Genomic DNA, 27,457 nt, shown 5'->3' on the forward strand with positions numbered 1-27,457 from the left:
GCTTCTCCGGTTTGGAGAGCTGCTGGTTCTTGGTAGATCAAAGCGGGGCATCTGGGTCTGGGGCTCCGTTATGCGGGCGGTCTCCACCGGAGCTACCCTGCTTTTCAAAACGGTCCGATATCGCTGGCCTAGGAAAATTTTGTACCCACAATGCCTAAGTCGGAGCTGCTCCTTAGTGTTGAGTTTTGTTGAAGCTCGCTCCTAAATTCATCTTCATTCGACTTTCCATTGTCGGTGAATACGGATTCCCTTTCTCTCCATCTCCACTCAATTGTTTTTCTTGGTTCCTTATTCTACCTTGTCACACAACAAACATGTCTGCTCGCGGTTTCTCAAAGGCTTTGAGGCCAATGGCCCGCCAATTGGCCACTCCCGCCGTTCAGAGGCGTACCTTCGTGGCTGCTTCTAGCATGGTGCGGGCCACCAGGAAAGCCGCCGTCGCTCCCACTCAGCAGCAGATCCGTGGTGTCAAGACCATGGATTTTGCTGGCCACAAGGAGCAGGTCTGGGGTGAGTTGGACAGCTCAATTGCTCAATTCGCGGCTCAATGAATTCGTAAACTGACAGGCTTTTTTTCGGTCTACCAATCTAGAGCGTGCCGACTGGCCCAAGGAGAAGCTGCTGGTGAGTCATGTCATTTTTTTTTGCCTGACAATTCCACCAACTTCAAGCAGTCAAAATACTAATCACTTGAACTACAGGAGTACTTCAAGGACGACACCCTTGCCCTCATCGGCTATGGTTCGCAGGGCCACGGCCAGGGTCTTAACCTCCGCGACAACGGCCTCAACGTCATCATCGGTGTGCGCAAGGACGGAAAGTCGTGGAAGGACGCCGTCCAGGACGGCTGGGTTCCCGGCAAGAACCTCTTCGAGGTCGACGAGGCCATCTCGCGCGGTACCGTCATCATGAACCTTCTGAGCGACGCTGCCCAGAGCGAGACGTGGCCTGCTCTGAAGCCCCAGATCACTAAGGGCAAGGTATGTGGCGCTTAAGACTGACCGTTTCTTTTTACTTACCCCGCTGCTTTATAAGAATAAAAAAGAGCTAACAAGTCTTTATGTAGACTCTCTACTTCTCGCACGGTTTCTCTCCCGTCTTCAAGGACCTCACCAAGGTCGAGGTCCCCACCGACGTCGACGTCATCCTCTGCGCCCCCAAGGGCTCCGGCCGCACTGTCCGCTCGCTCTTCCGCGAGGGTCGTGGCATCAACTCCTCCTTCGCCGTCTACCAGGACGTGACTGGCGAGGCTGAAGAGAAGGCTATCGCTCTCGGTGTTGCCATTGGCAGTGGTTACCTCTACAAGACCACCTTCGAGAAGGAGGTCTACTCTGACCTGTACGGTGAGCGTGGCTGCCTGATGGGTGGTATCCACGGTATGTTCCTTGCCCAGTACGAGGTTCTCCGCGAGCGTGGCCACAGCCCCTCGGAGGCTTTCAACGAGACTGTCGAGGAGGCCACCCAGTCTCTCTACCCCCTGATCGGTGCCAACGGCATGGACTGGATGTACGAGGCCTGCTCTACCACTGCTCGTCGTGGTGCCATTGACTGGAGCCCCCGCTTCAAGGACGCCCTCAAGCCCGTCTTCAACCAGCTCTACGACTCGGTCAAGGACGGCTCTGAGACTCAGCGCTCGCTCGACTACAACAGCCAGCCCGACTACCGCGAGAAGTACGAGGCCGAGATGGAGGAGATCCGCAACCTGGAGATCTGGAGGGCGGGTAAGGCTGTGCGCAGCCTCCGTCCTGAGAACCAGAAGTAAACTGTATATTTGCTTCCAAGTTCCGGTCAAATGCCAGTGGATCTCTACAGAGTGCTGGTGGGTGGTCAATTTGTTGAAAAATAATCTGGAGTCATCGCTACATTTCTTGGAATATCGCGGGGTTCTGTGTCCAAAAAGCTTGCGGTATTTCGATCGGGTTTGCTTTTAATGTTTATCAGATTTCATCTTTGTCTGGGATTACATCAGTCTACTATACCTCGCCATTTTAAATTGGTATCTTTTTTTCGTCTTTACCTGCTTATTCAACTGTCCCCATGCTACTGTGCCGCTTTTGATTCATCTTCTCCATGGCGCCTTGGCAGTTGTTTTGCGAGTTCCACAAAACCTCCTTCTTGGTCACCACCAAGGGTGATCCAAATGTCAACCCATCGCCGGGCATCCTCGTAGCGCTCTTCGGACCTAATCCATTCTTCCTCACCCACGCGCTCAAGGTATACGGTACGCAAGCCGCAGGCTTTTGCGCCCTTGAGGTCGCCTAAGTGGGCAGCAACCATGGCAACCTCATCCGGGCGCAGGCCCAAGCCCTCAACAGCTCCCAAGTACGTCCTTGGGTTTGGCTTGTATGCACCAAAGTCCTCAGCCGAGAAGAGACGATCGAACCCCAGGCCATCGTGGTAGGTGTTGAGGTCCTGCAGCAGAGACTGGTTGCCGTTAGACAAGGCGGCCGTGACCAGACCCCGGCTCGCCAGCCGCGCGAGACCTTGACGGGTATCGGGCCAGGGCTCCAGCCTATGCCACGCCCGACTCAACTCCAGCACCTCATCGTCCGTGAACAGGCCGGCTAGTCCTCGCTCCTCGAGCAGACGCTCGAGGCTCTCGCGGTGGTGCGTGTCAATGTCCTTCCAGGGCGTGATGCCGGGCTCGAAGCCCCGCGTGAAGCGACCGTAGCTTCGCCTCCAGGCCGCGGCGAAGGCGCACGGCCAGTCCGGTAGCAGGTCCGGCGTCGGAAAGCTCGAGGGCCACGCCGACGCCGCGATGATGTCAATGCTGTCCCTTACGCCACCGGTCTGGAGGTTCCTAGCGCGAGCCTGGAGCTCCGCGGGCAGCGTGGCGAAGCCTGCCGAGTTCATCTTGGCGTCGAGCGCGGACGTCAGCGCGGACTCGATCGAGGCTCGCCAGTTCACCGTCGTGCCGAAGACGTCGAACGTCAATGCCTTGATCTTGTGCAGGGACGAAGGCGTCGAGGCTCTGGGGAGAGCGTGGCCTTCAGACATTTTTTGGGATGTTTTGCTTTTTCTTTTTCCTCTTTCTTTTCGCCCGAAAGCCAGGGCTATGGATCGAGGGGATTGAAAACAAATAAACGCCTGCTTAACTGGAACATATCCGCAGACATATGCCGATCCGCAGCTTGTCTGAAAGTGGGGATGGTGTACGAGTTGGGGATGGTACGACGGTAAATCAGACGTTGCCAAGTAAAACTTTACGCCGTAACTCATCGCAGAGTAAAAGAAACGCTGAAGAACTGACGGGCAGGATTTTATTGACCGAAATAGTCTAAATTTAGGTCGTATGGATGGTTCTATTTTTCTTCACCCGCCCTTACCAAATTGTAGCGCCTCGGTGTTTACCGAGCCGAGGGCACTCACCTCCCTAAAATACCGAGGTACCACTATAGTCTACAACTATAGGTACTGCTCAGGACTCGAAAAGAGGAGGTGACTTGACTGAGGTAGGTACCTACCTAGATACTTGAGCAAGTGAAAACCAGACCGCGGGCGCACTTGCATGACAGGCATGCACCTGCCTTATGTCAAGTTGTTAAACAAGTAAGTACCTAGGAACGTATCTATGCTTGCCATCATCTGGTTTCAATCAAATCTAGTGTGACTGAAGTCCACTTGGCAATGTGAGTTGATTGAGTATTCAGGAAGGCCATGTCATTGGAAATATAAGCCTCGATCTCGTGAGATAACGAGAATATTCGTAAACGGTCCAAGTCTCGACCGACACCATCATCGCTCTGATACAGTTCTACCCTTCGTCATCCATACACAACACGTACGTACCTACCTGGAGCCACTATTTAGTGTCCAAAGCATCTATCCGCCTAAACCCGCAAACAGAGTACTTGGAAAAACGAGCAACAGCCCAACATGCTCTCACCCGCATCGAAGACCAGCATAATGTCAGTCATGCCTGCGTCCAAGGCAATGAAGCCGAGCAAACGCAACAATATCGAAGAGTCGCCAGGGAAACAGGACGCCGACGCCGTTCAACCCACCGTGGAGTATGACCTTGACGGCAACACGGTGACTTCGCTCCACCAAGAAATCGACACTTGCGGATCACCGACACGCTCCTCGCGAGAGTCATCCGAGAAGGTGCAGCCGACCACTCCTGAAAGCAACCCTTGCGGCAGAGAAATCAACAATCTGAATAGCGAAGAGCTACCAACCTTGTCTTCGGACACGCCAGAGGAATCAGACGGCCATGTCGAGGCTCTAGCCCTCAGCAGTGACCCCTCGCAGATGCCACCTCGGGCTGCTGCCGCCGCTGAAGATAGGGAACTCATTTGGGCCCGGCCGGGCCTGGGTCTCTCGGATCCGTTCGTGCAGACTGATAACATGACGGCGACCTTGGTCTAGGCGACATCGCCCGACCGCCGGCGCGCCGCAATCCCCATCTCCGATCGTGATGAGGGCTATGAGTATGGTGCGACAGAGTCTGGTGATTCTTCGGTGACTGACTGGAAGGGGAAAGAGGACAACCTGGACGAGAGCGTGTACACCTTGCTTCATTCGTACGTCCTCAAGTCCCACAATCCGGACCTCTGGCTAGCCATGGCAAACAGCATGGCCCGGCGTGGCAAGCTCCTCGAGGACTTGTCCAGCACCCCAGAGGGATGCAGATCGCTATCCATGTGAGACGCCTCTCGCACATGTCCTGCCCCCTAACCCTATTCATGCTTCCCCGGATCACAGTTACTGGCAGTGTTTTTGTCAGCTCGGTGGATGATCGACGGAACTGACAAGTCTATTGTGTCTGCAATTTAGGCTTCAACATGAGCTCATGTATGCCGTCAGAGACATTGATACTATATTCGCGGCGAGGGCGCTCATCTCCATGTCCGGGACTGGGACTGTCCAGGCAAGCCCCCCACCCCACCTCAAGCCAGCGGCACCTCGTCCGCGCAGACCGCTGCCCAGATTCCCTGTCGAGTACGCGCCCCAGGCGGTGATTAAAAACCCAACTCCCATGAGGATGGACAAGGTCAGGGAGAAAAAATAACCGTCTGGATCTTGCTGAAGGCAGCATGTATATCACCAAAGTTTTGGGATATTCGAACAAAAGGACAGATGTGGTTTTGCACAGGTTCCGTCGTAGTTTGACAAGAGTAATTAGTTGTAGGATCATCAGATGGCCATTATTAGCGGAGAGCGGAGGCAACTTGAGAGCCACGCAGCGTGTTTATTAGAAAGCAATATCCTTGACAAGTCATCAGACAAAGATTGTGTTTGCACGCCTCAGCTCATTCAAGATTTCATTATGGAATTGTGGAATTATTGGTGAGAACTTTTGAATAACTTTAAAATGTATAAACACATGGATGGGTATTCGCGGTGGGCTTATCATGAGATGCTTGAGATTTCGGCTTCAACGAAATATCAGAACCTGCACGCTGTGAACAGAAAATTAAAAAAAAAGACGCCATTTTGTCCCAATAAAACAGAGCAGAAAGCTCCAATATAAACTGTCAGAATGGCGGTTTCAGTTTCTCACCATCCTCACCGCTCGACCTGTTCTCCCTCTCTTCTCCCACTTCCTCCTCCTCTTTGATTTCATCCGTTGTCTCCAAGCGCTCGCCGCGGAGAGTGGAGACGGCCGAGCGGGGCGAGGTCGACGTCGCCGACGGACGCCGCGGGCTGTTGTTGCGGGATCCCTTCAATGGGCTGTTTGTGTGGTGCTCGTGGAGGCCTTGTTTTGCCGCCTCCAAGCCGTTTTTCAACTTGTCAAAAAGGGCGATGGATCGCGGCCCGTCTTCCTCCCAGTCGTTCGTATTGGCCAGAGTGGACTTGCTGGTCCCTCGACCTTCTGCCGACATGGCCGACAACCTCCCCCTCATGCGACGCTCCAGCAAGGTGTCGATGCCGACCTGCTCCTCTGCAGGTGACGGCATTGCAGGCTGGTCGCGTGGGTCAACGGGGTCGACCATCTTGCGGGCATCGCGCCCAAAGCATAGATACAATGGGTAGACGAGCGTGAAGCACAGCACTGCTGCTACGACACAAAATGCAACCTGGATATTCCTGCCTGTGTCGCTACGCTGAACTATTGCATATATGATAAATGGGACAAAGGCCGGGCCAGATGCTCCCATGGTCAGCCATGCTGCGGCTAGCTTGGTCCTTGACCCTTGTCCGACCAGGCCGAGCGAGAATATCAAGGGCCAGCCAGGCCCCTCGGCGAAGAAGAAAATGACGATTGGGATCGCTATAATATTGGGGCCTATTAATGATGACGAACGTTTGACTGTGATGATGGCAATCATGGCCATGACTGCCGTAAATATCGAGGTAAGCAACACGGTCCGTGGAGTCGGTATCCATTTATTTCGAGGGTGTTTTGCCGAGAGGTATGCGAGTCCCCCGGCTAGAAAGCGGGAAATTGCAAAGGCGGTGTGGGAGATGACCACATAGTTGGATACCGAGAGCGTTAGTGATGGCGGATTGGGTTCACTGTTTGTGGCGTTGGCTGTAGATCCAGACCCAGTCCCGGACGAGACTGACGCGATGGGCGTTGCGGATTCGGTAGGCACCAGTGCCGAAACGAGGTCTTGGAAGAAGATGGACACACTCTCCTGTGCCGCGATTAGACAGTACTGGGCGAGCACGGCGAGGATGATGCAAACTGTGCGCAGCTGAAGGCCGCCGATGCTGCGCTTGGTCGAGTCCACCGGCAACTTTTCGGCACTGGCTGCCAATTCCTGGTCGCTCACCTCGGGGAGAGGGATGTAGTAAAACAGTAGCGCAAGAGCAGCGCAGAACAAGGTGACGGCTAGGTAGGTCCACTGGACATCGGATAGGATGAGTGAGTCGGGGCGCTCTTGCCGCTGTGAAATGTTGGAGAAATAGACGTGTTGGGCCAAAAGGCCGCTGAGGACACTTCCGACAGCCTGGACACCTTGTGCCAGGCATAGCCTCATGGTGGCATACTCGCTGGGGCCACAGAGCACCAAAAATGGGTTGGCTGCCGTCTCCAAGACCGCAAGACCACTGCCGACGACTGTGTGGTTCAAAGAGTTAATGCATTGTGATCTTCGCGACTTTATTCTCACATGCCAAAGTAAACCTACTGAAGTTTGAGACCATAAACCCCGGAAAGCTCGCCAACACGGCGGCAGGCCAAAAACAGATTGTACCAGTGCCAAAGATTGCAAGACCCAGCATCAGGGTGGCTTTGAACCCACCAATCGATTCGTGCGGTCGGTGGTTCCTGGTCGCATGTCGAGAGCGGTGATGTTCATCATGACGGAGTATCCAGACGCCTACAATGAGCGGCCCAAGAAGGTATCCCAGTCCAAAATAGATGCTGTTGAGCCCAATGGTTTGAGGGACTGACATGTCGGCCACCATAGCGACGACATTGTTGAGCGTCCCTAACAGCCCATACGACATACCCCACAGCAGGAAAGTAACCGTGACAAAGGCGCCGTATCGCCAGCTTTCGGCCTTTGTGGCCTTGAGCATGCTTTTAGGCCTCTTGATGCTCACAAACCCGAAATACAGGTTGCTCTCGGTCGGGGCTGAGCTCTGGGCCCCTAGAGTCGTTACGGTCGACCGTCTAAAGTTGGACCAAGCATTACTCGCCTGTGGCGTCCCGGGGGTGGCGGCAGTGCCGCCCATCTCTGGTGTCGTCAAAAACTCGAGCGTGTCAAGCTGTTGACTTTGGTCCTGGTTTCCAGCGGAAGTAGGAGATGGTTGCGGTGGTGGCGCCTGCATGCCCCCGCCGGCCCCAAATGCTGGCTGCGCAGGGGCTGCCGTGGGTAGCACCTCTCTATCTTTGGTGTTGTTCGATCCATAGTAGTTACCATTGGGGTCCAGAATCATTGCCGGGAGGAGACGCAGCACCAGAGGCTTCAGGGTCGGGATGCATGCGGTTGAGATGCCAACATTGACCTCGACAGCAGACCACATCAGGGACTGTGGAGAGACACAATAACAAAAAGGTCAGTCACTGGGTAAAAGCCAAGAAAAAGGGATGCAATATTCAGTGTACTCACGAGAGAAGCGCTCCAGCTAAACTGAGGCGAGTCTCCATATATGGCATTTGGATCCGATGTCTGCGTTGTACTGGGAACATAGTTGATGGCGTTTTGAAGATAGTAGATCCTGACCACATCGACTATGGTGACGAAAATACCCAGGCCAAACGTCAGAACCAAAATAGTCTTTTGTCGCGGAGGTAGCCTCATGCTCGTGAGGACTGGGATCGGCAAGGCAAGGATGGCCAGGTCCGTGAGGATGTTGATGGGCGCAGAGCAGATGAACTCGGTCAGGAGAGGCACGCACTGCCCAGCCACGTCATCGTAGGCTGCGTTGATTGGATTGCACTGAAAGATGTTGATAAAGGTGAGGATGGCACCGGCCGTATTGACTATAAAGAGCACGATTTTTGAGGCCAGGCGGAGCAGCGGCTGAGTATTTCTGGAGAGTCGGAGGTAGAATATCAGGACAGATGTCTTGGCCGCCATGAGGGCCGGGTTGTACAAGACGGAAAAGACATATTCGCAACGCCTGAGCTGCGGCAAGTACTCAGAAGCTATGTTCTCATCGTGCCGGCCGAGACCCCTGTGGGTGCCCAGAGCGATTGACACCGAGATGCCGACGGCGAACAGCCAGGCAATCACAATCGAAAGGTCATCCCACCCGAAGCGTCGAACAATAAGACCTCGACAAGCCAGTCTTGCGCCGACAAAGACGGTAGCCAAGACCAGGGTGGCGGTAGTGACGGCAAAGACTGCGGGGCCTCGGTCTGGTACGCCGTCGACCTCGACGGTAAAGTCCTGCATAGTATAAGCACAACGAGACCGGGATCCCAGTAACAGTCAAGGCTTGTCCCAGCTCAACAGTCTGGTGGTAGAAATGTCCCGCCAGCGGCCATTATCAACGGATGAGCCGACGGTGACATGAATAAAAAAAAAAAGAAAGGCGTGTGGGCGAGTGAGGAAGCCTTCAGGTCCGGAGGCGAATTAGCAGAGTTGGGAATGGTTCTATAAAAAGACGACGCGAACTGTATGTAGCTTGGGGGCGTATGGCTTGGATACACGTCCCAAGGTTACTTGCGCGATCCTCGTAGCGTCTGGCCAGGTAAAGATTTTCAAGTCAAAGGTGAGGATAGGGCAGTGCTTTTGCATGTACCCCGTGTCGCACACGCCGGACCTACGGTGTGCTGATGATGGTGTTTCCGTATTCCCCGCGCGTCGAGCGCAGTAAGAGACACAGACTTTTTTCTTTTTTTGAGATTTATTGCCAAGATGGTCCACCTCGGTGACGTTGAAATTCAACTTGCTCGTGTCAGTCGCCAGCCCATGCGCGAGAGAGTACCTTACGGAGTACCACGTAGAAGAAGGGCGAGTGTGCCGCCGTTGCCAACCGGGCGAGAGGGAGGCAAAACGGACTAGATTGGCAAGGGTCCTCTCGTCTCAGCCGGGATGAGTGCGGAAAAGATTTGAGTTGGCGTGGTGGTTTCTGGGGATTGCTTTGTCGCCTTTCTTGCTGCTCCTGTTTTTTTTTTCTTCTTTCTTTATTATTGAAGAATGCACCCTAGGGGTAAGCAAGAAGAAGAGTTGCCCCGGGGCAAATGAACAAGATTACCACGTAATAGAGGCTTCTGGATTTAAGGTTGACAAGGTTGGATCCCCGAGCCCTGGACCATGACTGATGAGCCGTTCCTGTTGATTCGAGTAAACAATACAAAACTGAATCCAGACTTTAACGCGCCTCTCTTGTTGCAGGCTCGACAGCCCAGTTGAGGTTGAGTTTTGGTTGAGGTAGGCAAGGGATCGTGCACGTTGTGTCGCCCCTCGTTTGACACTAACGTCAGATACACTACGAGGAGTGAACAGTACAACTGATTTTAGGTAGACAAGATAATTTTTTTGTAAAAATCGGAAAAAGAAACAAATTATAAAGCAATTGATTCGTATAGCTAGATGTGCGGGGAGAATGGGCCCGAAGGACACAAAAGACAAAAACCATAGAGGGAAAACCCCAACTTCCGGGGAAGCAAGCACTGCGTGTGTTGTTTCTTCTTCCCGACCGCCAATTCTTAGCAGAGTGGGATTTTTTTTTCTGCAACAAAGGAGCATGTCCCTTACCCGCCCCCATCGAGAAATTCGTGGACTGTCATGGTTGGTTTGTCCCTCTCGCGGCAACATGCATGCTAGTATTAAAAAAAAAAAAAAAAAAACAGTGGTGTGTGGGTTCTGATGACATCGATCTTTGCGAGGAATGGGATTCGGGGATTTGGAGCCTCGAACGGCTGATCCACATTTCTCGGTTGCCAAGGTGGGACTTGGTTGACTCGAGTTTGATAATTAATGTGGATGCTCAACTGGGTAAAAGCCACTCAGACCGACTATCTTATGACATAATTTGCTTGGCTCAGATGACGGCGATGCAAAAGTTTGCTAACAAAGTCACACGGGAAAGGAAGGATCCCCGCTTACCAAAGATTTTGCGGGGAACGAGAGGGATTAAAAACTTGCTCGATTGCTGGAAATGAAGACAATCTCGCGCCCCAACAGATTCATTAGCATTCAAGACATATTAATTAACCAACCAACCAGTAGGGTACATAGATGGGCGCATGTCCACACACCTGCCGCCAACCTTACTTTGCGGTAATGTACGTGCGGTACCTACCAAGCTACAATCCCTCTAACCGGTTTGCGGGGTGTTCCCCGGCTCGGCTGGGGCGGAAAACAGAGAAAGCGTGTCTGTCGGCAAAGTACATTTACCAAGCCTTGCAAGCTTACCTACGGCACCTACCAATGTGGTCAATCAAACTGCCCGTCATGGCTCGATCGATCTGGGTCGGCATGTGGGTAAAGAAACTACCGTAGACCGTTAGCTGCATGTATGTAGGCCGGTGCATATATGTAGAGCTACATTAACTACCGGTACCAGTCACAGTACCACTTCCCCAGTTCTGCTGCGGTAGGTAACATTTACAGTACCCTTACCGTAACTTCGATCAACTCTCGTTGTTGGAAACAAAAGAGGTAAACTCATCCAAGGATATGTGAGGGACCTGCGGAAACTTGGCGTCATTTTTTGGACCTTTTTTTTTTCTCCTCCACATTCCTTGCACTTACTAGGAAAACCTTGGCAACAACACTCCCTACAGATTGGCAGTGTCACGGTACTATCACCACGTAGGTAGGTGGTAGGTACCTAGATAGGTACGAACTAAAGCTCGATTCATGGCAACTTGCCCAAAACCTTGACCCCTCATAAGGATGCAACGATCGAGCCCCTTCAATCCAAATCCCGAGCGTTTGGGCAACGCTAGGAACAGGTAGTATCCTAACGTCTTAGGCTGAACACAAGGTACAAACCGATAATAAAAAAATAAAATAAAAACAAGAGCAAGCGGCGCATTTCATGAATAAGATGTAGGTATGTTGCGCTGATCCACAAGTGGGCAAAACGCTGACCTCTCTATAGAGAATGTCTGAAATATCTGATGAACGGGGGATTGTTGGCTCAAAATTAACACTGGCAGACAGCTTGTTTTGTCAAATCGACTGAAGTAATAATCATAACAATGATGGATGATGAAGGATGATTTGCTACATTACGTCTCAGCAAACAAGAAAGCCAAAGGTCGTTCCAAGGCAGATCATGTATACTGGGCTGTTACCGAGGAGGTATCTACCTAGTGTAGGTAGCTAGGTAGGTAGGTATGGCTGATGTCAATTTGTGTTATGTTCCTTGCTTCAATGTCACCAACCGATAGTCACGCCATCGCTCGGTATGTGCACCATACTTGCTGGGTGGGTGGGTAGTTGGGCAGTAGGTACGAAATAGGTGGTAGCTACCTTACCATACTTACCTGGGTTTGGGAACTGCTTTGCTGGTTGAAACTGTGAAGCGAAAGGAAAATGACTGGCAGCACCCAACGAGAAGCTGGTCTCTCCTTCCTTCTGTAGCTCGTGGAACCCATCTAACGCTGTTCCCCGACTGGAAATCTCTGGGCAAAGTTCCTCGTGATACACTACCATTCGGCCCTATCGCCTCTGTCTGTCTCCGGGAAGGTGTGCACCATTGAAATCGATGTGCATTTCCTACTACCTACCTAGGTACCTAGGTACCTCCTGTGCTTGGACTTCAATTCTTAATGCCCGCCTCTTCCCCAAACATAATAACTCCTTCACGAATCTCAGCCACCATCGGGGTTCGGCATCGACGGGAGGCAGAAACAGAGGACAAATGCAGGGATGCAGACGATTATAGTGCAGCTGTCTACTGGTCGCTCTCACTGGCCAAGAGTTGGCGGTTTACCAAAGACGAGACAAGTGTATCATACGAGTCGCGGTTCAAATTCACAAAGTCACCACTGTTGTGTGGTGGCAGACATGGGCGCCCTTCCCGCCGGTACAAACACGCTGCAGATTTCTGTGTTGCCTAAAGGGTAGTAGTAACCGCTGACAAATATCCACCAAAAAACTCGAGGCTGGTCTCGACTCGAGACTCTTGCTCGCAAATCGCGGATGCTGATTTCCTGCTACTGCTCCGTGATGCCTTGCCCAGCCGGATCGTCAGGCACAACAGTGCCGAAGTCTAGGGCCGTCGATTATTTCAGACGATGAAAGATCAGCAGCAGCAGGCTTCATCTGATCCTGTGGCTGTGATGCATGTATGTTCATGGTGCGACACAGACAAAATTTCATCAGTGGCCAAGACAAACAGGTCACTAAAGTGACATTGGCTAGCAAAGAGGAAAGAAAAACCCAAGAAAAAAACAACGAGGTATTAGGTAGGTAGTCAACCAAATGATAGTTCGCCCCTGATTCGAGGACTTGCATAGGACCCGAGTACTACGAGACTACGTGGTAAGGTACCTATATGAAGCCCAGGGCGGCCCAGACTCATAATGGACCGAACAGAGAGAAAAAGAAAAAAAAAACAGACAGCGCCTCGAGCCAATAGATCCAAAGCATACGCTCGCATTTTGATGGGAAATCGAGTTAAGCCTCAACTGCCTCAACTTTAAAAGTTAAGCGAAAACGGCAGGGCTGGGGGCTTCCATGCCGAGGTACCGATCCAGAATCAGGTTCTGTTCTTATGAAGAAACTAAAGGGGAGCATACATATTGTTGATCAGCCTGACATGGCCACCTGCCAGCGACTCATCCGCGAAGCCAGCCAGAGTGCTCCCGAAGATTTCTCATGGTTCAGGCGCTTAGAATTCTTCCACGATCCGCTGGCCAGGGGATGACTACGCGACGGAATGGGCAACCCGCTGACCCCTACCATGAGTCGTCTGGACGTCGCACGCGATAATTTCGCAGATGGGACGACACTAGTTCCACGCTGTCCGCAAAGAATCAAAAAGTAAAAGGAGATAAAGGGGGACTGTAGACTCCCATTTTGTGTTGATCGCCAAACCGCGGTCCATGTTAATAGGGCAGAAGCTTGATTAAAGTCAAAAAAAGATATTGGGATATGCGGCTTGGCAGCCAATATCTGCCCTAACAAAAACAATCCTATTGTTACCTTGGCCCGGCTTCGAGGAAGAGGTATTAACCGGCTGAAGGGAATTCAGACGACATTAGCTTGATGTAGTAAACCCTTCCGAAGGATTCGAGTCAACGTGGCAGCCGGGTTGAGGCTGGACGACAAGCGCTCGGCCGAGCTGAACTTTTTCTGCTATAGATGGGTAAAGACGCCGATGGTGACCGTGTTAAGCGCGAGGCCCAGCCTGCCAAGACGGTGTTCATGGCCATGAATCCTGCCTATCTAGGATAGCCGGCTCGTGGCATGCGACTGTGCCGAGGTGGCCTGGCGTGAGAATTAGCGCGACTTCTATATCCAGGCCCCGAGAATGAACGTCCGATGTGACAGCACCAATAATTGTTCCGCGGAGAAGCCGATGCCAGGAATGACGAGAAACGGAACAACAACCTCTCAGAGGAACCAAGAGCGTCGTTCTGGCCAGAGGTCTGCCTAGATAGACCAACATATGGGTATACCAGCAACATGAATTCGGTGTTCGTATCCTGTCTATCAGGACAGCCCTATCTATGACAAGGTATACGTACCAACCTCTGAAGCCCCTGAGAGGTGGTTGACTCACTTCACACCCACAAACGTTCCTGTTGATGCTTCCTGTTTCGAGTATACCATCCTACCCGCCACCCACGTCTCCTCGACGGCGAAGTTGCGCAGCCTGTCCTCAAGATTAACCACTGGTTCCAGTGATTCAAGGGGCTGATCAATCACGACCCAGTCGGCAAAAGAGCCCTTTTGAATGACGCCCGCCTTGCCCTCCATGAAAGCGCCGTAGGCAGGACCCTTGGTGAACCCAGCCAACGCCTCCTCAATGGTAAGGGCCTCCTCCAAGTGCCACCCGTGATCCGTGATCCCATCGGCACCCTTTCCGGTGTGCGGGTTCTTTCGCGCGACGGCGGCGTAGATGCCCTGGAACGGATTCGGCGGTTCGACGGGGAAGTCGCTCCCCAGCACGGGGTTCAGGGGTAGAAACGTCTTCATCCGGTAGGCCTCGGTCCGCGTCCTTTCTGGGCCGAGCCGCAGCTCCGCGTAGCTCATGTCCGACGTGGCGTGCGTAGGCTGGATGGAAGGTAAGATGCCGAGCGCAAACATGCGCTTCTGGTCGTCTGGGTGCACAATCTGTGCGTGCTCGATCCGCATCCGGTGTCGCTCCTCCTGCAACCTGCGGAGGGCGTCAGTGTCGGCGTCGGCACCGGCGTCGCCCAGGCCGTCGCGCAGCACGGTCTCCATAGCGTCGATGGCTACGCGGTTCGCTAGGTCTCCTATCGCGTGAATGTTGACCTGCCAGCCTCCGGCCGCCCACTCGCGCGCGACCCGCGTCAACGTAGAGGCGTTGACGAGCAGTGACCCCGACGCCCCGTCGTCCAGCCGGTCGCTGTAGGGCTCTAACATGGCAGAGCCCCAGCTGCCCAGCGCTCCATCGCCAAACAGCTTGACGCTGCGTATCGTAAGCATGTCGTCGTCCTCCTGCCTGACGGCGGCCGCCTTGGCCAGGCAGACCGTGTTGCGCTCCTCGCACTCGAGCATTGCGTACACCCGCAGCGTAAAGCCGCCGTCCGAGCCCGCTGCGGCCATGGCTTGCATCATGGCCAGGTCCGTCGGCGTCGCCCCGGCGTCGTGCATGCCCACCAGCCCCACCTTATGAAGGGCCTTCATGGCCGACCGCACAAACTCCTGCTTCGTCCGGCGGTCCGGGTGTGGCCACAGCGCCGTGACGATGTCCATAGCGTTGTCGCAAAAAACGCCCATGCCGGGGTCGCGGATAATCTCGCCGCCGGGCACCTCGTGCGGGAGGTCGGCGGGCATCAGGTCGAGCACCGACTGAGACACCCATGTGCAGTGGACGTCTACCCGGTCTACCATGATGTAGAGGCCCTTGAGCCGCTCTTCCCGGGCCAGCATGTCCTTTTTTGAGCGTTTTGTCACTTATCAGCACTGCGAAAGAATAGAAACAAACAAGAAAAGGCATCATCGAATCGTCAGAAACAACCCCAAAAGTGGTGGCACCCTTACAGCACTAGGCATGCCCCCCAGAGCCATCTGATCCCACCCAACTCCCCTGATCCACAAGTCCCGTGAGCCGACCCCCGGGTTTGCCTCGAGGTAGTTCACAATCCTGCGGTTGACCTCGTCAAAGGACGCGGCTCCAAAGAGGTCTACCGAGTGCAGGAACTCGCCGTACTGCAGCAGGTGCCCGTGGCCATCCCACAGGCCCGGCATAGCATGTCCTGGCCGCATCTCGGCGCCGGGGACCCCGGCGGCGTCGGCGTACAGCTCCGTGACCCGACCGTCGCCAACGGAGAAGCACTCGGCCCTCGCAGGGTGTTCGAGCCCCGTCCTGACGCCCCCGCTGTAGCAGTAAGTCTTTGTCTCTGCTCCTCCGGAGGATGCCGTAAATTCTGCCGTCTGCCATCGCTGCCGGTAATAGACGGCCAGACCGAGGACGAGCAGCGAGAGCAAAAGACCCCGCTGGGTCGTCATCAGTCCCGCCATGAATGACGTTTTGTGTTTTCTTCTCTGGCGCGGGTTTTCTTGTGGCCGAATGCAAGTTTAGACTCTAGGGGAGAAGGGAGAATCGGATCGCCGAAAAATTGTCAATTAAGTGACCGACGCTGCGATTCTAACCTGTTATTCTTGGGGTTTTTATTATTATTATTATTGCCCAGAGTAACCTGGCATTATATCAGACAAGATTTCAGGGTTTGCACCCCGCTTGCTGATTGCTGCTGATACCCCTGAAATCCAAACCCAACCGCACCCACATCAATCGAAGGCTCCCTGTCGACTATTATAGTCGCAGGCTCACACTTATTTGCAACCTTTCCTTCTACCCATCGAGTCAGGCCTTCGTCACGAATCAGACGGCGCAAAAGATACAAGTTTATCAGTTGAAATCGTCTTGAAATAATCATATTCTGGAAAACAGACATAAGAGTACCGACATAAGAGTACCACCAACGCCCAAGCTTCTACCATCCAATTCCCTCATTAGACCAAACACAGCCAACGTTCTTTGGGCCCCAAACAATAGCCAGTTCACAGCCTGCCTGAACTCCCAAGTAAATAAACTCCCATCCCTAGACGCAAGTCCGCCAGAACGCCATCCTGTGAAAATACAAACGAAATTTTATGTCATGCGCGTTGCAATGCCAGAAACTACTCAAACTTTCCTGCACCAAACAGTCCACCAACAACCTTGCTCCTGTCCTCAGCACCCTTGAACTTTCTCTGCTCTCGCCTCCTCTCCTTCTCCGCCAGCGCAGCGAGACGCTCGTTCTCGCGCGCAAAATAGTTGATTCCGGATCGCTTGCTGGCGTTCTTCTTGACCTTGGCTTCGTCACCACCTATGGTCGCTGCTGCGCTAGCTGTGGAGGCCGAGATGGCGGTCCCGGTGCTGGATGAGACGCCGTTGCCGCTGGCCGCCATCGAGGAGTTGGTCGTCGCGCGTCGCAGCAGCGCCGGGACCTTGAAAGACCCCGAGCTCGAGCCCGCCACGAACGCGATGCGGGCACTGCGGCTTCCGTTGTCGGCAGAAGATACAGATGAGCCGGATCGTTTGAGACTGATGCGGTCGACCACGGAAACCTCTGCAGCCATACGGCGGGGGTTACGATTCTCTTTGTTGCTGTTGACGCCTGAGCTACGAGGTCGTCGCGGTGCCTCGTCTTCTTCGGCGTCAGCATCGTCGCTTTCCGAATCCTCCTCCGTGGCTGGGACAACAGAGGACATTGAGTTGTGCTCCTCGAGGAGGTCTGAGAGCGATTCACGGACCTCACCCAGGTTGGATGGCTTTTGGAGGTCCTTTCTACGACGCTGAGGCCCACGAAGCCTGCCGGTCACAGCAGGCGCAGCACCTTCCGTTACTGACGGTTGGCTGTCAGGAATGGCGTCGTCTTGCTGAGACTCGGATGGTGCCAAAATATCCAGCATATCCTCATCATCACTGCGATCCTCAATTGTCCGCATAAACGCCGATGTACGCGGATTCTCTGCCACCTTGGACACGCGCTCATCAGCGAACAGTGCCTTTTGCATCTTGGCAAACTGCCGACGCTTCATACGACGGCGAGCCTCGCCACCGTCGTCCTCATCCGAGAGGTCGCCGTAGTCAGCACCCCGCTTTCGTCGGAGCATCCCCGAGGTGATATCCCGGAAGAGCTTCTCTACTTGCTTCTCATCGTCCGCACGCTCGCGATCACTGTTCAACGAACAATCATGGTTAGCAAAAGAAGGGCACGGAGGCTTGCTTGTTTGTCGGTGGGTTTCATTCGCAAACTTACGCATAGATGGCAGCGATCTTGGCCTTCTCTGCCTCGCTGGCCTTGGTTTGGTCGTCTATCATGTCTTTGACATCTTCACCATCGTCGTCGCTGTCCTCGCCCTCGGCGCCACCGAGGCCGGCATACTCGTCTTCAGACTCCTCAGCCTGCTCCTGGAACATCTCTTTAGCTTTGCTCTTCTTTCGGTCGAAAGCTTCCTGCTTTTCCTTCCGGACGGCTGCCTTGCTGAGTACGCTGAAGGCATTGGCCGCCTCCTGAGTGCCAGGAATCAGGTCGTCCTCAGCATGCACCATCTGCTCATCGTTTTCGTCTCTGGGCTGCGCTGCATCATCTTCATCCTCGTCGATGGCCACGACCTTGCGACGAAGTTTACCCCTGCGCATTACAGGTGACTCAGGAATGGCCGACGGTTCTCGTGACTGGGTATCATTCACGGCCACTGTATCCACTGTCGATTGTGGGAGGTCAATGAACCTTTCCTTCAAGGGTGTGCGACCCTGGAAACCACCGTCTTGCGTAGCTTCTGGGAACTGAGACGCCTGAGTGAAGACATCGTCTCGCATCAGGCTACCAAGTCCATGAACTTGAGACTGCGTATCAAAATTGAAGTTCACACCGGTGTCTTGGGTGTCCTCGGCTTGCTGCGGTGCCCGCTGAGTGTCCATGATGGAGCTCTCGGGCTGTTCGGCGATCGAGGCCTGTGGGAACGAGGTTTGTGCCATTGCATCGAATGTAGGCCGTGGCTGGGAGACGAGAGTGGGCGCAAAAGGGTCAACCTGACTGTCATCCATTGTGCCAGCAAAAATCTGAGTAAGCCCGAGTCCAGCAGCCTCGCCAGCCTTGACCGGGAGACCGGGAATGAAAGTCTTGGTAGCTGAACGCAGGACTGATTGAGGAGGCAATGGCGACTCAACGGCTCTGGTGGACGGAGATCTGAACACGGTGGACTTGGATTTAGGCGTAGCTTCGACGGCGCGGGGCTTGTGGTTCGGGCTAGTCGACTTCTGTACGGGGAGATCGTCTTCCTCGTCGTCATCTGAGATAACGGTCGTATGTTTCTTAGCGCGGCGCGACTTCTGCGGCGCCACGTCCGAATAACTGTCAACATCAGACTCGGGCTGGTCATCCACTAGGTCTTCGGTGACAGCTTCTGTCTCGTCCTCTGCACTAGACTCCATATCGGCGTCCTCTTCTTCAGAGCCGGACAGCTCAACCTCTGAATCTTGTTCTTCCGGCGCCTCGATGTAGTCACCTTCCTCATCACTGTCGTCCCAGGCGAGAGGATCGACCTCGCCGGATCGTTTTCTCTCCGCCTTGCTCTCCTCCTTCTCCCGTAGCATGATCTCCTCTGCCTCTCTCCTGGCAGCAGCCATAATATCCTCCACATCCTGCATCTCTCTTTCGCGTTCCTCCTCTGTCTGGATGTGGACGCCCTTGGCCCGGAGAGCCTCGAAACGACGTTCACGCTCAATACGAGCCTGTTCTCGCGCCCGCTGGTGCAAGGTGAGCTGTAGCTGTCCAGCTGTCATGGTGGGCTGTTTGGCCGACCCAAATTTGCCTCGTCTCCTAGACTGATCCTTGCCCGGAGAGCCACCAAGTTGGGCGAGAACACGCAAAGCTTGCATTGCCCCGTCGCACTGCTTTCGTTGGGCAGGTGCATTGTCGAATATGGCGTCTAGCTTGCTCTTCTTCGGATTCACAATCATGAGATCGTCCTCGTTCTCGCCCAAATCAACCGAGACTGTATTAGGCAATGTGACCCTAAACTGACGCTTTGGCTTGACCTCGTCTCTCACAGGGTCCAAGTCCACGGTCATTGCTTTGCCCTTGCCCTTGTCCAGCTTTTTTACTGCTCGTTCCTCGGTCGCTCCGGCAACCAGCGTACTAGGCTCTTGCAAGTCTTCATCATCGCCAGCCTTCGAATTCTGGTCAGTATCCATCGCATGGCCGGTGCCAAGGGATTCTGACGGGCCATCGCCATCTGGCTTGTCGGCTACAGGTGGCGAGGTTGGGGGTGTGGGCGATTCGCTCATCTCGGCGTCTGTGTTGTGCACAGATGCAGGGGTCGCGGCCCTGCTAGAACTGGCGACAGGAGCCGCAGCAGGCTGTTCTTCTGCGGGTTGGGTCGATTTTGAAGCTTCATTAGCAGGTTTGAAGTTAAAACGTTCGAAGAGCGAGGCCTTGGTAATTTTCTTTTTGGTCTTGGCCTCATGCGCAAGCTGCAAGCTACGGCTAAGACGCTGCGTTTCACGGTGCATGTCTTCGAGAGCCTTCTTGCTTGCCTTGCGAGCCGATGGGCGGCTTGCAGCCTCTTGAGTAAGCCTCCGGCCGCCGTCGTCATCGGTGATATTGCCGGACTCCTCGCCGCTTATGCCACCGGCTGCCTCATCCTCGTCTAGTCCCTGGTCCTTATTGTTCTTCTCTTGCTCTGCTTTTTCTCGAGCGATACGCTTTTGTTGTAGGTCCAACAAGCGGTTCTTCATACGCTTGCTTGTGTTGGGATCTTCTGGCAGGTTTGCATTTCCGTCGGATATATCACCTGCATCGAGTGGGCGCGCGAGCTCCTTCGAGGGCGTAACGAAGAGATCAGGGGAAGAGTCCCTAGCAGGTGTGGATGTCCGACTTGCTCTCCGGGGCGCATTTGGGCGTCTGGTGTGTCGCGTTCTGATGTCATCCTCATCCTCATCCTCATCCTCAGCATCTTCAGCCTCGACAGATTGGGCTACAGGGGCCTTCTTGGCACCGACGGCAGTAGTTTGTGTGGTTTCTTCTTGGGGTTTCAGTCCTAAAAGTCTCCTCACACGATTTCTTGCTCCTTCTGTAGGCTCGGACTCTAATTGCACTTGATTGCTAGCATCTGCTTGCATTCGAGAAGCAAGTCGTCCTCGGGGTCGTAGAATGGCATCGTCGTCTTCGCTCTCATCCTCATCGTTATGGCTAAGCTGAGGTGTTTCCTCTCTTGTTGTTTTTGCAAGGCTGGGCGTTCCTGGTGTTCTGATGTCCTCTTCATCTGAACTTTCGTCAATTCCTGCAAGTAACCTCCGTAGGTTTGACTTGGGAGATATTAGGTTTGTCAAAGGTTTTGACGCGTTTGGGGAAGACGCTGGTGAGGATAAAGTTTGGGAATTCATGACGAAGGCAGAGTAGATTATGAAAAATAAATTGAGAACACTTGATTTCATTACAAACTCATCCCGGGTATCAAAGGAGATATACAGTACTGTGTATCTTGTATGGGCGAGTGGTAATGAGATTGTTGTTGATGGGGGAACGACACAGGGTGTGGGGGCGAAAAGGGAAGCTCTTTAAGAGACCTTGACGCGTAGTTTAGACGCGAACTCGCGATCAAGACCCATTATTAATTGACGTAAAGTGGGGCCACGCGCGCGCGACTTATAGTAGTAGATGGGAGCTTATACGCTTGAACATGGTTATTCGCAAATGTTTGCAACTTTGTTATTCAACGTGTGGCGGTCATTTGCTCGAACTAATAACAATTGGGAAAAAATGTATTTCATTTGTCGCGTACGTACTGTTAAGTTCTCGTCCCTGGGTATCGTTGTTTTTATAAGTACAATAAGACTGCTTTAATAGCAGGGTATCGAATACACAAGCGAACCCGTATCGTGCCAAGACCAGCAGCCCTCTGGCCGCTCAACCATAAGCGGCTTTCCCCATCCAAGACACCCAAACAGTTCGCTGGGGCCTTGATGTCGAATGTTAACGCTTTGTACAATAAGAAACATATAAGAAAAACCAAACCAAACCAAAAAAGAATAGATAGTGATATGACCTTGGCCCAGGCCCCATCCATATAGGAGCAGAACGGCCTAAAACAAAAATAAGCCAATATGAGCCATCCAGCCCAGTCTCCCTGTCTTGCTCCAAACGCCATGTAGCAATGCAAGATGATGTCAAAAATAAATGGCCTAATCCATGGTTTGAGCGTGTGATGAACTCCATAGAAGGAGGGTTGAAGATGGCTGTTGAGGTAGCACTGGCACGTGAGAGGTTGAACTGGATAAAAACCGCCCTCCCATTTGTTTTCTGCATCTTGTGCCATCGAATGTGAAACCACGTGGCGGCGTCAAACTGGCCGTCCAGCAGATAGAATGGCTTATGCAGTCAAACAGGCGTCGAGAACATTGTCAAACGTGCCGCTGTCGTCAAAATCGGCACCCTCCCACCAGATATCGTCATCTGAATTGTCGACATCCATCGCATCTTCGTGAAGTACTCCATTCGGTAGTCCAATGACCGTCTTTAGACTCTTGGCCTTGGCGGAAGCGTCCGTCATGCGTGTGTCACCATCCCTGTCCTTTGGTGGCTCCCCACCTATCCACGTGTAGTCCTCCCAAGCCTCCAGCTCTCCTTCCCGGTAGCTGTAGTTGATCGTCTGACTGACTAACGGGAAATTCGCCATACCGCACTCGCCCATGTCCAAAGCGAGTTGCAGGTCAGCCATCCCAACTGGCCCCTGTTCACTGGCGGATCGCGCCTCGACGGGTAGTAAACCGCTCTTATCCCTTGAGAGCTCGCCACGCCTCGCTGATTCCTCCTCCCTAGCCAGCTGCTTGCGATACTTGTGTGTTTGTATCCATGTTGTTCCTTCCGTTATATTGCTGGATCCACCACCCAACTCGCCGGGCCCATTGCTTCTTGTGCGACAGAGGATCGCCGACAATACTTCTTTTATAAAAACCTCAGCAGCCACCGCGACAAACCCTGCTGCCTCAGGAGCATGCCCGGATACCAATCCAGACTCATAGCAGAAGGGCAGCATGCGTGCCTCGACATTACTGGTGTCTGGGAACTCGCCGGACTCGACTGCGAGTGGCTGTGCATATCGTTTTCGAATCTCGAGGTCCCAATCTGGAAGAGATATTCAAAGTATTAGGAAAGGAAGAGCGCGTCTTGGAGTACTGGTAACAGATAAACTTACTCATGCGATTTAAGCCACCAGCAGCACTTTGGGGCACCTCCTGTGTTCTCGGGGCTTTTGCCCTGTGATGCTCGGAGAATACACCGGCGAGGGCTTCGTGCGGGTCCACAATCTAGATACGGATCGCAGGTTAGTTGAGTCCGACGAAACCTGCCAGCTACTGAGCAAGCTGCAACCCACCTCGTTTGTAGCAAGATCTTTGATGCGCCTCCGATCTCTGGCCGGCAGCTGCATGACCTCGCCCTTCACCCTCCGCTCCGTAGCATCTCCGGTTACAGGCTTGCTCCCGGCCGTGGCCGAGGGTTTGTCATTGGCGCTGACCCATGGGGCAAGCCCCTGGTCAGGCATCTCGCGCGTGACATTTCCATATATGGCGGCAATAAGCTGGTTGTGAAGGTGCTCTTTTTCGCCATTGGAAGAGAGAAGAATGGGATCAACGCGCTCGGAGAATTCAGCTTGTGTAAGTCGGCCTGATGAGGCGCAAGATGAAAGCGGTTAGTAATAGAAGGCAGGGGCGGATGGACGATGCATTGCCAGTATAGCAAGTAATCTTGAAGCCACAGACGTACCAACCAAGAACTGTGATGTCGTCTCCTTGTACACCGGCCATAGCTCACTCCCGATCGCAGCCTTGAGGGCCGCGTACACGGGCTCGAGGTCTATCCGGGCGGGGACTGCATTGCTAACTTTTGGCGTCTTCTGCAACGATGAAGCGCCAACAGTGATGGATTTATGAGAGAGTACCGGGGTGGTGAGGCCGACTGCAGGCCGGCTGAGCTCGGCGGGGTTCATAGTGTAATCGAATCGGGGGCGAGGTTTGGGATGAACGCGACGCCGGCTGTGGCCAACAGCGTCGCTCTACGTCTCGTGGCCCAGCGCAATGGCAGAATCGGTAATTTTATGGCATCGGGATGTAGCTGTGGAGTACGCGATTACGATTCTGATGTTTAATTGATGATTTTAGCTTGTTGTGGCCGTAAGATGCGATGGCGCAGTTCGTGGCGAGCATCTAGCATGGCAAATGCTGGCTTGATGTCAACGCATCCAGCGATCCAATTGCCTGTCGGGTAAATTTGCGGAGAAGCACTTTGGGCGGCCTGGCTGCTGTGATTACCATTGTGGAGGGATGGATGGTCCGGGGGTTATCCCAAATAGTGGAGCCGATATTACCAAAACCCGAACCCTCAATATTGGAGAAGCTATCGAGTAAGGCCGCCTTGGGCGCGTCAGAGGCGTGTCAGACTTTGGTTTCCCCCGCCCAAACGGTGACATGCGGTTGGTATCACGATTGACTTCATAGAAGACCACTGCTTCAACCTAAGAGTCTACACAGCCCGTTTTCCGATATACTGGTGAATGTAATAAGAAGTCACACAACTGTGATTCTTAGTACTGCCCGGAGTTATTGGACCCCGATTGGGGGCAGCATGCGACAACAATGTCGCAACAACGCATCACCAACGCCGTCGAGGGCCTGATAGCCCACCTCGTCCCCGCCGATCCTAGCAACAGCGAACGAACGCAGGAGCGGCACGAACACTGCTTTCAACTAGTCAACAGTATTCTCAATAAGTACGCTATTTTTTTCTCCTTCTTTGATTCTCTGAAAGTAAACTACCAATCCAACCGTAACTTGTGTATTACCCAAAGCATTATGCTAATAGCTAGCTCTCTTCCTCCACCATAGCCAGACCTCACCTCCTATCTCATCTGATGTCAATCATGCCTCGGATTTGATCAAGCGTAAGCTGGTACAGACTAACCCCACACAAGCCCTGCGCTTTGCAAATCTGTATACCCGCCTGCTTTCGCTGCCTGTCCTGGACAAGAAGTGGGCTATATTGCACCTCCTTTACCAGCTTTCCGATTCGCCGGATCCCAGCGAACCTCTTCCACTCAGCTCTCTGCAGCGGAGGTCAGCGCTTCTACCAAGAGAAAAGGATGGGGCTCGTAGGCCGCCCGAGACGGCCCAGACCTCCAGCTCGTCTGCTTCTGTCTCCTTGTCTCGAGGATCGGAGGAGGAGCTTAACGATGCCTTCCAACCTGCAGGCCTCAAAAGGTTTCCACCGGACAAGGCCAGAAGGGGCCCTGCTGAAGAAGCTAGAGCTATTGCTGCAACAGCTGCTGGGGAGGACATGGACGTGGACCCAAAGCCCGCGAGAGACCTTTCCCTGAAGTCCACCCTACTGGCGGAGAACTCGTTGGAGCTTAATCCATCAGAACCTGTGCTACTGCGAGATCTACCCTTTACACTACAAGGACTATCCTCAACCACGCTACCATTTTCATCCAAATCAAGCCTGAAACTGCCACCTACGTTACCCGCACCCATAATATCACTGCTGCATCAGTTAGCGGAACCCTCTCTCCTGTACCGCCGGCTCGACTCCTTCGTCAAGTCGCCCGCAAACGGACTGCTCGGTCAAAGCCTACGAGCCGCGATGACGGGTGAGTTGCGTTCGTATCTTGGTCTGGTGGCAACACTCGAGGCCCAGATACGACGTGCTTTGGCCGCACTGGACGAAACAGCACCTCGACATGGCATCGGTAAGGCCGGCGTCACTTTGAAGAGGCTAGTGGTTTGGACACGGGAGGCCACCATGGGCTTACGGCTACTCTCACTGATTGCTGAAGAGTCGCGCAAACACCATGGCGGACGTCTCATATCGCTCATCCACGGGTTTTTGACGTCGCATGGCGATCCAACTGTTGGGGCTTTTGCAGAGCGGCTACTTACACATGTAACCCGCCCCTTTTACGATATGCTACGACATTGGATATACGATGGCGAGCTCTCAGACCCGTACCTTGAGTTCTTTGTACGAGAACAAGATCCTATGGCTGAGAAGCACAAGGAGGCCAAGGTCAAAGGACTCAGCTCATTATGGAATGACAAGTATGAGGTTGACGAGTCGATGGTCCCCGGCATCATCAGCGCTGACTTTGCACAAAAAGTGTTTCTCATTGGCAAGTCGCTCAATTTCATCCGCCATAGCTGCGGCGACTCGCAATGGGTAGAGGAGTATAGCAAAGCGGCTTCAAAGGAGTTGCGGTATGGCGACACAGCTACCTTGGAGGCCTGGATTGATGAAGCTTACAAGACGACAATGAAACGGTTGATGCACCTCATGACTACCAAATTTCACCTGTTTGAACACCTCCAGGCCATGAAAGACTACATTCTTCTCGGCCAGGGTGACTTTATTGCCTTGCTCATGGAATCCCTTGCGCCAAACCTCGACCGCCCTGCCGGCGCCCAGTACCGTCACACTCTTACGGCTAAGCTGGAAGAGGCCATTCGGGGCTCCAATGCGCAATATGCAAGCCCAGAAGTGCTGCGGCGCCTGGACGCTCGCATGCTACAGCTTTCGCAAGGCGACATTGGCTGGGATTTGTTCACACTGGAGTACAAGATCGACGCTCCGGTTGACTGCATCCTGACAGAGTGGCACGGTAGGCAATACCTGAAAATGTTCAACTTCCTCTGGCGCGTCAAGCGCGTCGAATTTGCTCTACACTCGGTATGGCGGAAGAGCACCACAGGCTCACGCGGTGTGCTGCAAACTAAGGATTCGACCGTCGCCCAGACGTGGCGGACCACGCGCGGAACCCTGGCCGAAATGGTCCATTGGACTGGCCAGCTGCAGTACTACATCCTGTTTGAGGTTATCGAAGCCTCCTGGGGCCAGCTCCAGAAGGCACTGAAAAAAGAGGATGCCACGCTCGACGATCTAATCGACGCCCACACCACCTACCTGGACACTATCACGCAAAAGGGCCTTCTCGGCGCCAAGCGCAAGGCTACAACGAATGCCCCCGCTGACGCAGGCGCGGCGGACGAGGAGCGCTCTGTACCCATGAACCAGATCGCCGACATCTTGCGCAACATCCTATCTTATCGCGACAGCGTCGACGGCCTGTACTCCTGGGCCGTGTCTGACTTCACCTCGCGGCAGAACGATGCCATCACAGCCGCTGCCGCTCATGAGGACACCGAGATGGGTGGCACCGCGGCCAGCAGCAATAACCCACTGGGATTTGCCTCTGCCGCTACCTCCGAGTTCCCTGCCTTGCAGGAGCGTCTGCGCGTTCTAGGCGCCGACTTCCGGAAGCGTGTTCAGAGGCTGCTGGGCGACCTAGCATACACCTCGGAGCATGAGACGCGCTTCCTAGGCCTGGCCATGAATTTCAACGACGTCTACCAGCCTATGCTCAGGGCCAGACACAAGCCTGGTGGCAGTGGCAGGGCTTCTGCTGCCGCTGCTGCCTCGGCCGTGTCCGTTCCGGGGTCTGCCAGGGGCGAGCGTGCTGGAGACTAAGTAGTTTGAGAAGGAATGACGCTCTCTTTGGCTCTTCGACAACAGGGTAAGATACTGGAGTATGTGGTCCCATCCTTATTGCGTTGTTGGGATGGGCCTTTGGATTGACGATGATGTTGCCGCAATAGCGTCACATAATGACATTCCAACTTGTACGGATGATGCTGAGTCGACAACGGTTTTGTTGGTTGGCTTTTAGTAAAGAAATTGCCCAGAGGGGCCTGGTTGTCCCGTTTGATCTATCTGCAGTATTTTGCAACGACTGTGCCTAGTATGTCGTTAGATACCCCGATATAGCCAATGAATTGTGATGCATATATCCAGTACTTCAAATTGCCGTGGGTGGCATAGTTTACACTTGGATCAGTTTTGCATTCATCACAAAGCGAAGTAGCAGGC

At 53.6% G+C, this 27,457-nt stretch overlaps 8 protein-coding genes across 9 annotated transcripts; 3 read left to right on the forward strand and 5 right to left on the reverse strand.

Moving 5' to 3' along the window:
* The first annotated feature begins 215 nt into the window (after positions 1-215).
* Positions 216-2,105, forward strand: MGG_15774 (ketol-acid reductoisomerase). The gene is made up of 4 exons (XM_003714771.1): positions 216-510; positions 593-624; positions 702-980; positions 1,067-2,105. The coding sequence occupies exons 1-4, from the start codon at positions 315-317 to the stop codon at positions 1,760-1,762; spliced, it is 1,203 nt and encodes a 400-aa protein (XP_003714819.1). The 5' UTR covers positions 216-314; the 3' UTR covers positions 1,763-2,105.
* On the forward strand, positions 2,035-5,245 carry MGG_15775 (the record flags this gene model as incomplete). 2 transcript variants are annotated; one of them, XM_003714772.1, is made up of 3 exons in its annotated part: positions 2,035-3,452; positions 3,562-4,643; positions 4,777-5,245. In XM_003714772.1, the coding sequence occupies one exon, from the start codon at positions 3,877-3,879 to the stop codon at positions 4,366-4,368; it is 492 nt and encodes a 163-aa protein (XP_003714820.1). In that variant the 3' UTR covers positions 4,369-4,643; positions 4,777-5,245. The 2 variants fall into 2 exon arrangements, with proteins under 2 accessions (XP_003714820.1, XP_003714821.1); XM_003714773.1 differs by lacking the exons at positions 2,035-3,452; positions 4,777-5,245 and having other exon boundaries at positions 3,877-4,362; positions 4,477-4,732.
* MGG_01809 (haloacid dehalogenase) lies at positions 2,144-2,997 on the reverse strand (the record flags this gene model as incomplete). Its single annotated transcript, XM_003714774.1, has 2 exons — positions 2,144-2,182; positions 2,206-2,997. The coding sequence occupies 2 exons, from the start codon at positions 2,995-2,997 to the stop codon at positions 2,144-2,146; spliced, it is 831 nt and encodes a 276-aa protein (XP_003714822.1).
* On the reverse strand, positions 5,220-10,194 carry MGG_01811 (uncharacterized protein). Its single transcript, XM_003714775.1, has 3 exons — positions 8,004-10,194; positions 7,077-7,923; positions 5,220-7,006 (listed from the first exon to the last, which is right to left on the reverse strand). Exons 1-3 carry the CDS (start codon positions 8,790-8,792, stop codon positions 5,478-5,480), a joined length of 3,165 nt encoding a protein of 1,054 aa, XP_003714823.1. The 5' UTR covers positions 8,793-10,194; the 3' UTR covers positions 5,220-5,477.
* Positions 10,195-13,340: 3,146 nt separating this feature from the next.
* MGG_01812 (amidohydrolase) lies at positions 13,341-16,243 on the reverse strand. The gene is made up of 2 exons (XM_003714776.1): positions 15,531-16,243; positions 13,341-15,422 (listed from the first exon to the last, which is right to left on the reverse strand). The coding sequence occupies exons 1-2, from the start codon at positions 16,008-16,010 to the stop codon at positions 14,079-14,081; spliced, it is 1,824 nt and encodes a 607-aa protein (XP_003714824.1). The 5' UTR covers positions 16,011-16,243; the 3' UTR covers positions 13,341-14,078.
* Positions 16,244-16,398: 155 nt separating this feature from the next.
* On the reverse strand, positions 16,399-21,068 carry MGG_01813 (uncharacterized protein). Its single transcript, XM_003714777.1, has 2 exons — positions 17,798-21,068; positions 16,399-17,715 (listed from the first exon to the last, which is right to left on the reverse strand). The coding sequence occupies exons 1-2, from the start codon at positions 20,977-20,979 to the stop codon at positions 16,674-16,676; spliced, it is 4,224 nt and encodes a 1,407-aa protein (XP_003714825.1). The 5' UTR covers positions 20,980-21,068; the 3' UTR covers positions 16,399-16,673.
* A 229-nt stretch (positions 21,069-21,297) lies between these two features.
* MGG_01814 (uncharacterized protein) lies at positions 21,298-23,828 on the reverse strand. Its single transcript, XM_003714778.1, has 4 exons — positions 23,309-23,828; positions 22,920-23,209; positions 22,740-22,851; positions 21,298-22,669 (listed from the first exon to the last, which is right to left on the reverse strand). Exons 1-4 carry the CDS (start codon positions 23,529-23,531, stop codon positions 21,915-21,917), a joined length of 1,380 nt encoding a protein of 459 aa, XP_003714826.1. The 5' UTR covers positions 23,532-23,828; the 3' UTR covers positions 21,298-21,914.
* Positions 23,829-23,977: 149 nt separating this feature from the next.
* On the forward strand, positions 23,978-27,400 carry MGG_01815 (spindle pole body component alp6). The gene is made up of 2 exons (XM_003714779.1): positions 23,978-24,311; positions 24,427-27,400. The coding sequence occupies exons 1-2, from the start codon at positions 24,178-24,180 to the stop codon at positions 27,056-27,058; spliced, it is 2,766 nt and encodes a 921-aa protein (XP_003714827.1). The 5' UTR covers positions 23,978-24,177; the 3' UTR covers positions 27,059-27,400.
* Positions 27,401-27,457: the final 57 nt, after the last annotated feature.

Source organism: Pyricularia oryzae, chromosome 2, assembly GCF_000002495.2.
Source record: "Pyricularia oryzae 70-15 chromosome 2, whole genome shotgun sequence".
NCBI lineage: Eukaryota > Fungi > Ascomycota > Sordariomycetes > Magnaporthales > Pyriculariaceae > Pyricularia > Pyricularia oryzae.

Excerpts from the sequence above, each read along its gene's own strand:
- MGG_01812 (XM_003714776.1), bottom strand. The coding sequence starts at position 16,010 with ATGGCGGGACTGATGACGACCCAGCGGGGTCTTTTGCTCTCGCTGCTC. Across the intron at positions 15,423-15,530 it reads TGGGGGGCATGCCTAGTGCT|GACATGCTGGCCCGGGAAGA; the intron begins GTAAGGGTGCCA and ends CGCTCAAAAAAG.
- MGG_01814 (XM_003714778.1), bottom strand. The coding sequence starts at position 23,531 with ATGAACCCCGCCGAGCTCAGCCGGCCTGCAGTCGGCCTCACCACCCCG. Across the intron at positions 23,210-23,308 it reads GACATCACAGTTCTTGGTTG|GCCGACTTACACAAGCTGAA; the intron begins GTACGTCTGTGG and ends GCGCCTCATCAG. Across the intron at positions 22,852-22,919 it reads AAGATCTTGCTACAAACGAG|ATTGTGGACCCGCACGAAGC; the intron begins GTGGGTTGCAGC and ends ATCCGTATCTAG.
- MGG_01811 (XM_003714775.1), bottom strand. The coding sequence starts at position 8,792 with ATGCAGGACTTTACCGTCGAGGTCGACGGCGTACCAGACCGAGGCCCC. Across the intron at positions 7,924-8,003 it reads TTAGCTGGAGCGCTTCTCTC|TCCCTGATGTGGTCTGCTGT; the intron begins GTGAGTACACTG and ends GTCTCTCCACAG. Across the intron at positions 7,007-7,076 it reads GTTTATGGTCTCAAACTTCA|TCGTCGGCAGTGGTCTTGCG; the intron begins GTAGGTTTACTT and ends TGAACCACACAG.
- MGG_01815 (XM_003714779.1), top strand. The coding sequence starts at position 24,178 with ATGTCGCAACAACGCATCACCAACGCCGTCGAGGGCCTGATAGCCCAC. Across the intron at positions 24,312-24,426 it reads GTCAACAGTATTCTCAATAA|CCAGACCTCACCTCCTATCT; the intron begins GTACGCTATTTT and ends CCTCCACCATAG.
- MGG_01813 (XM_003714777.1), bottom strand. The coding sequence starts at position 20,979 with ATGAAATCAAGTGTTCTCAATTTATTTTTCATAATCTACTCTGCCTTC. Across the intron at positions 17,716-17,797 it reads AAGATCGCTGCCATCTATGC|TGATCGCGAGCGTGCGGACG; the intron begins GTAAGTTTGCGA and ends TTCGTTGAACAG.
- MGG_15774 (XM_003714771.1), top strand. The coding sequence starts at position 315 with ATGTCTGCTCGCGGTTTCTCAAAGGCTTTGAGGCCAATGGCCCGCCAA. Across the intron at positions 511-592 it reads CCACAAGGAGCAGGTCTGGG|AGCGTGCCGACTGGCCCAAG; the intron begins GTGAGTTGGACA and ends CTACCAATCTAG. Across the intron at positions 625-701 it reads GGCCCAAGGAGAAGCTGCTG|GAGTACTTCAAGGACGACAC; the intron begins GTGAGTCATGTC and ends CTTGAACTACAG.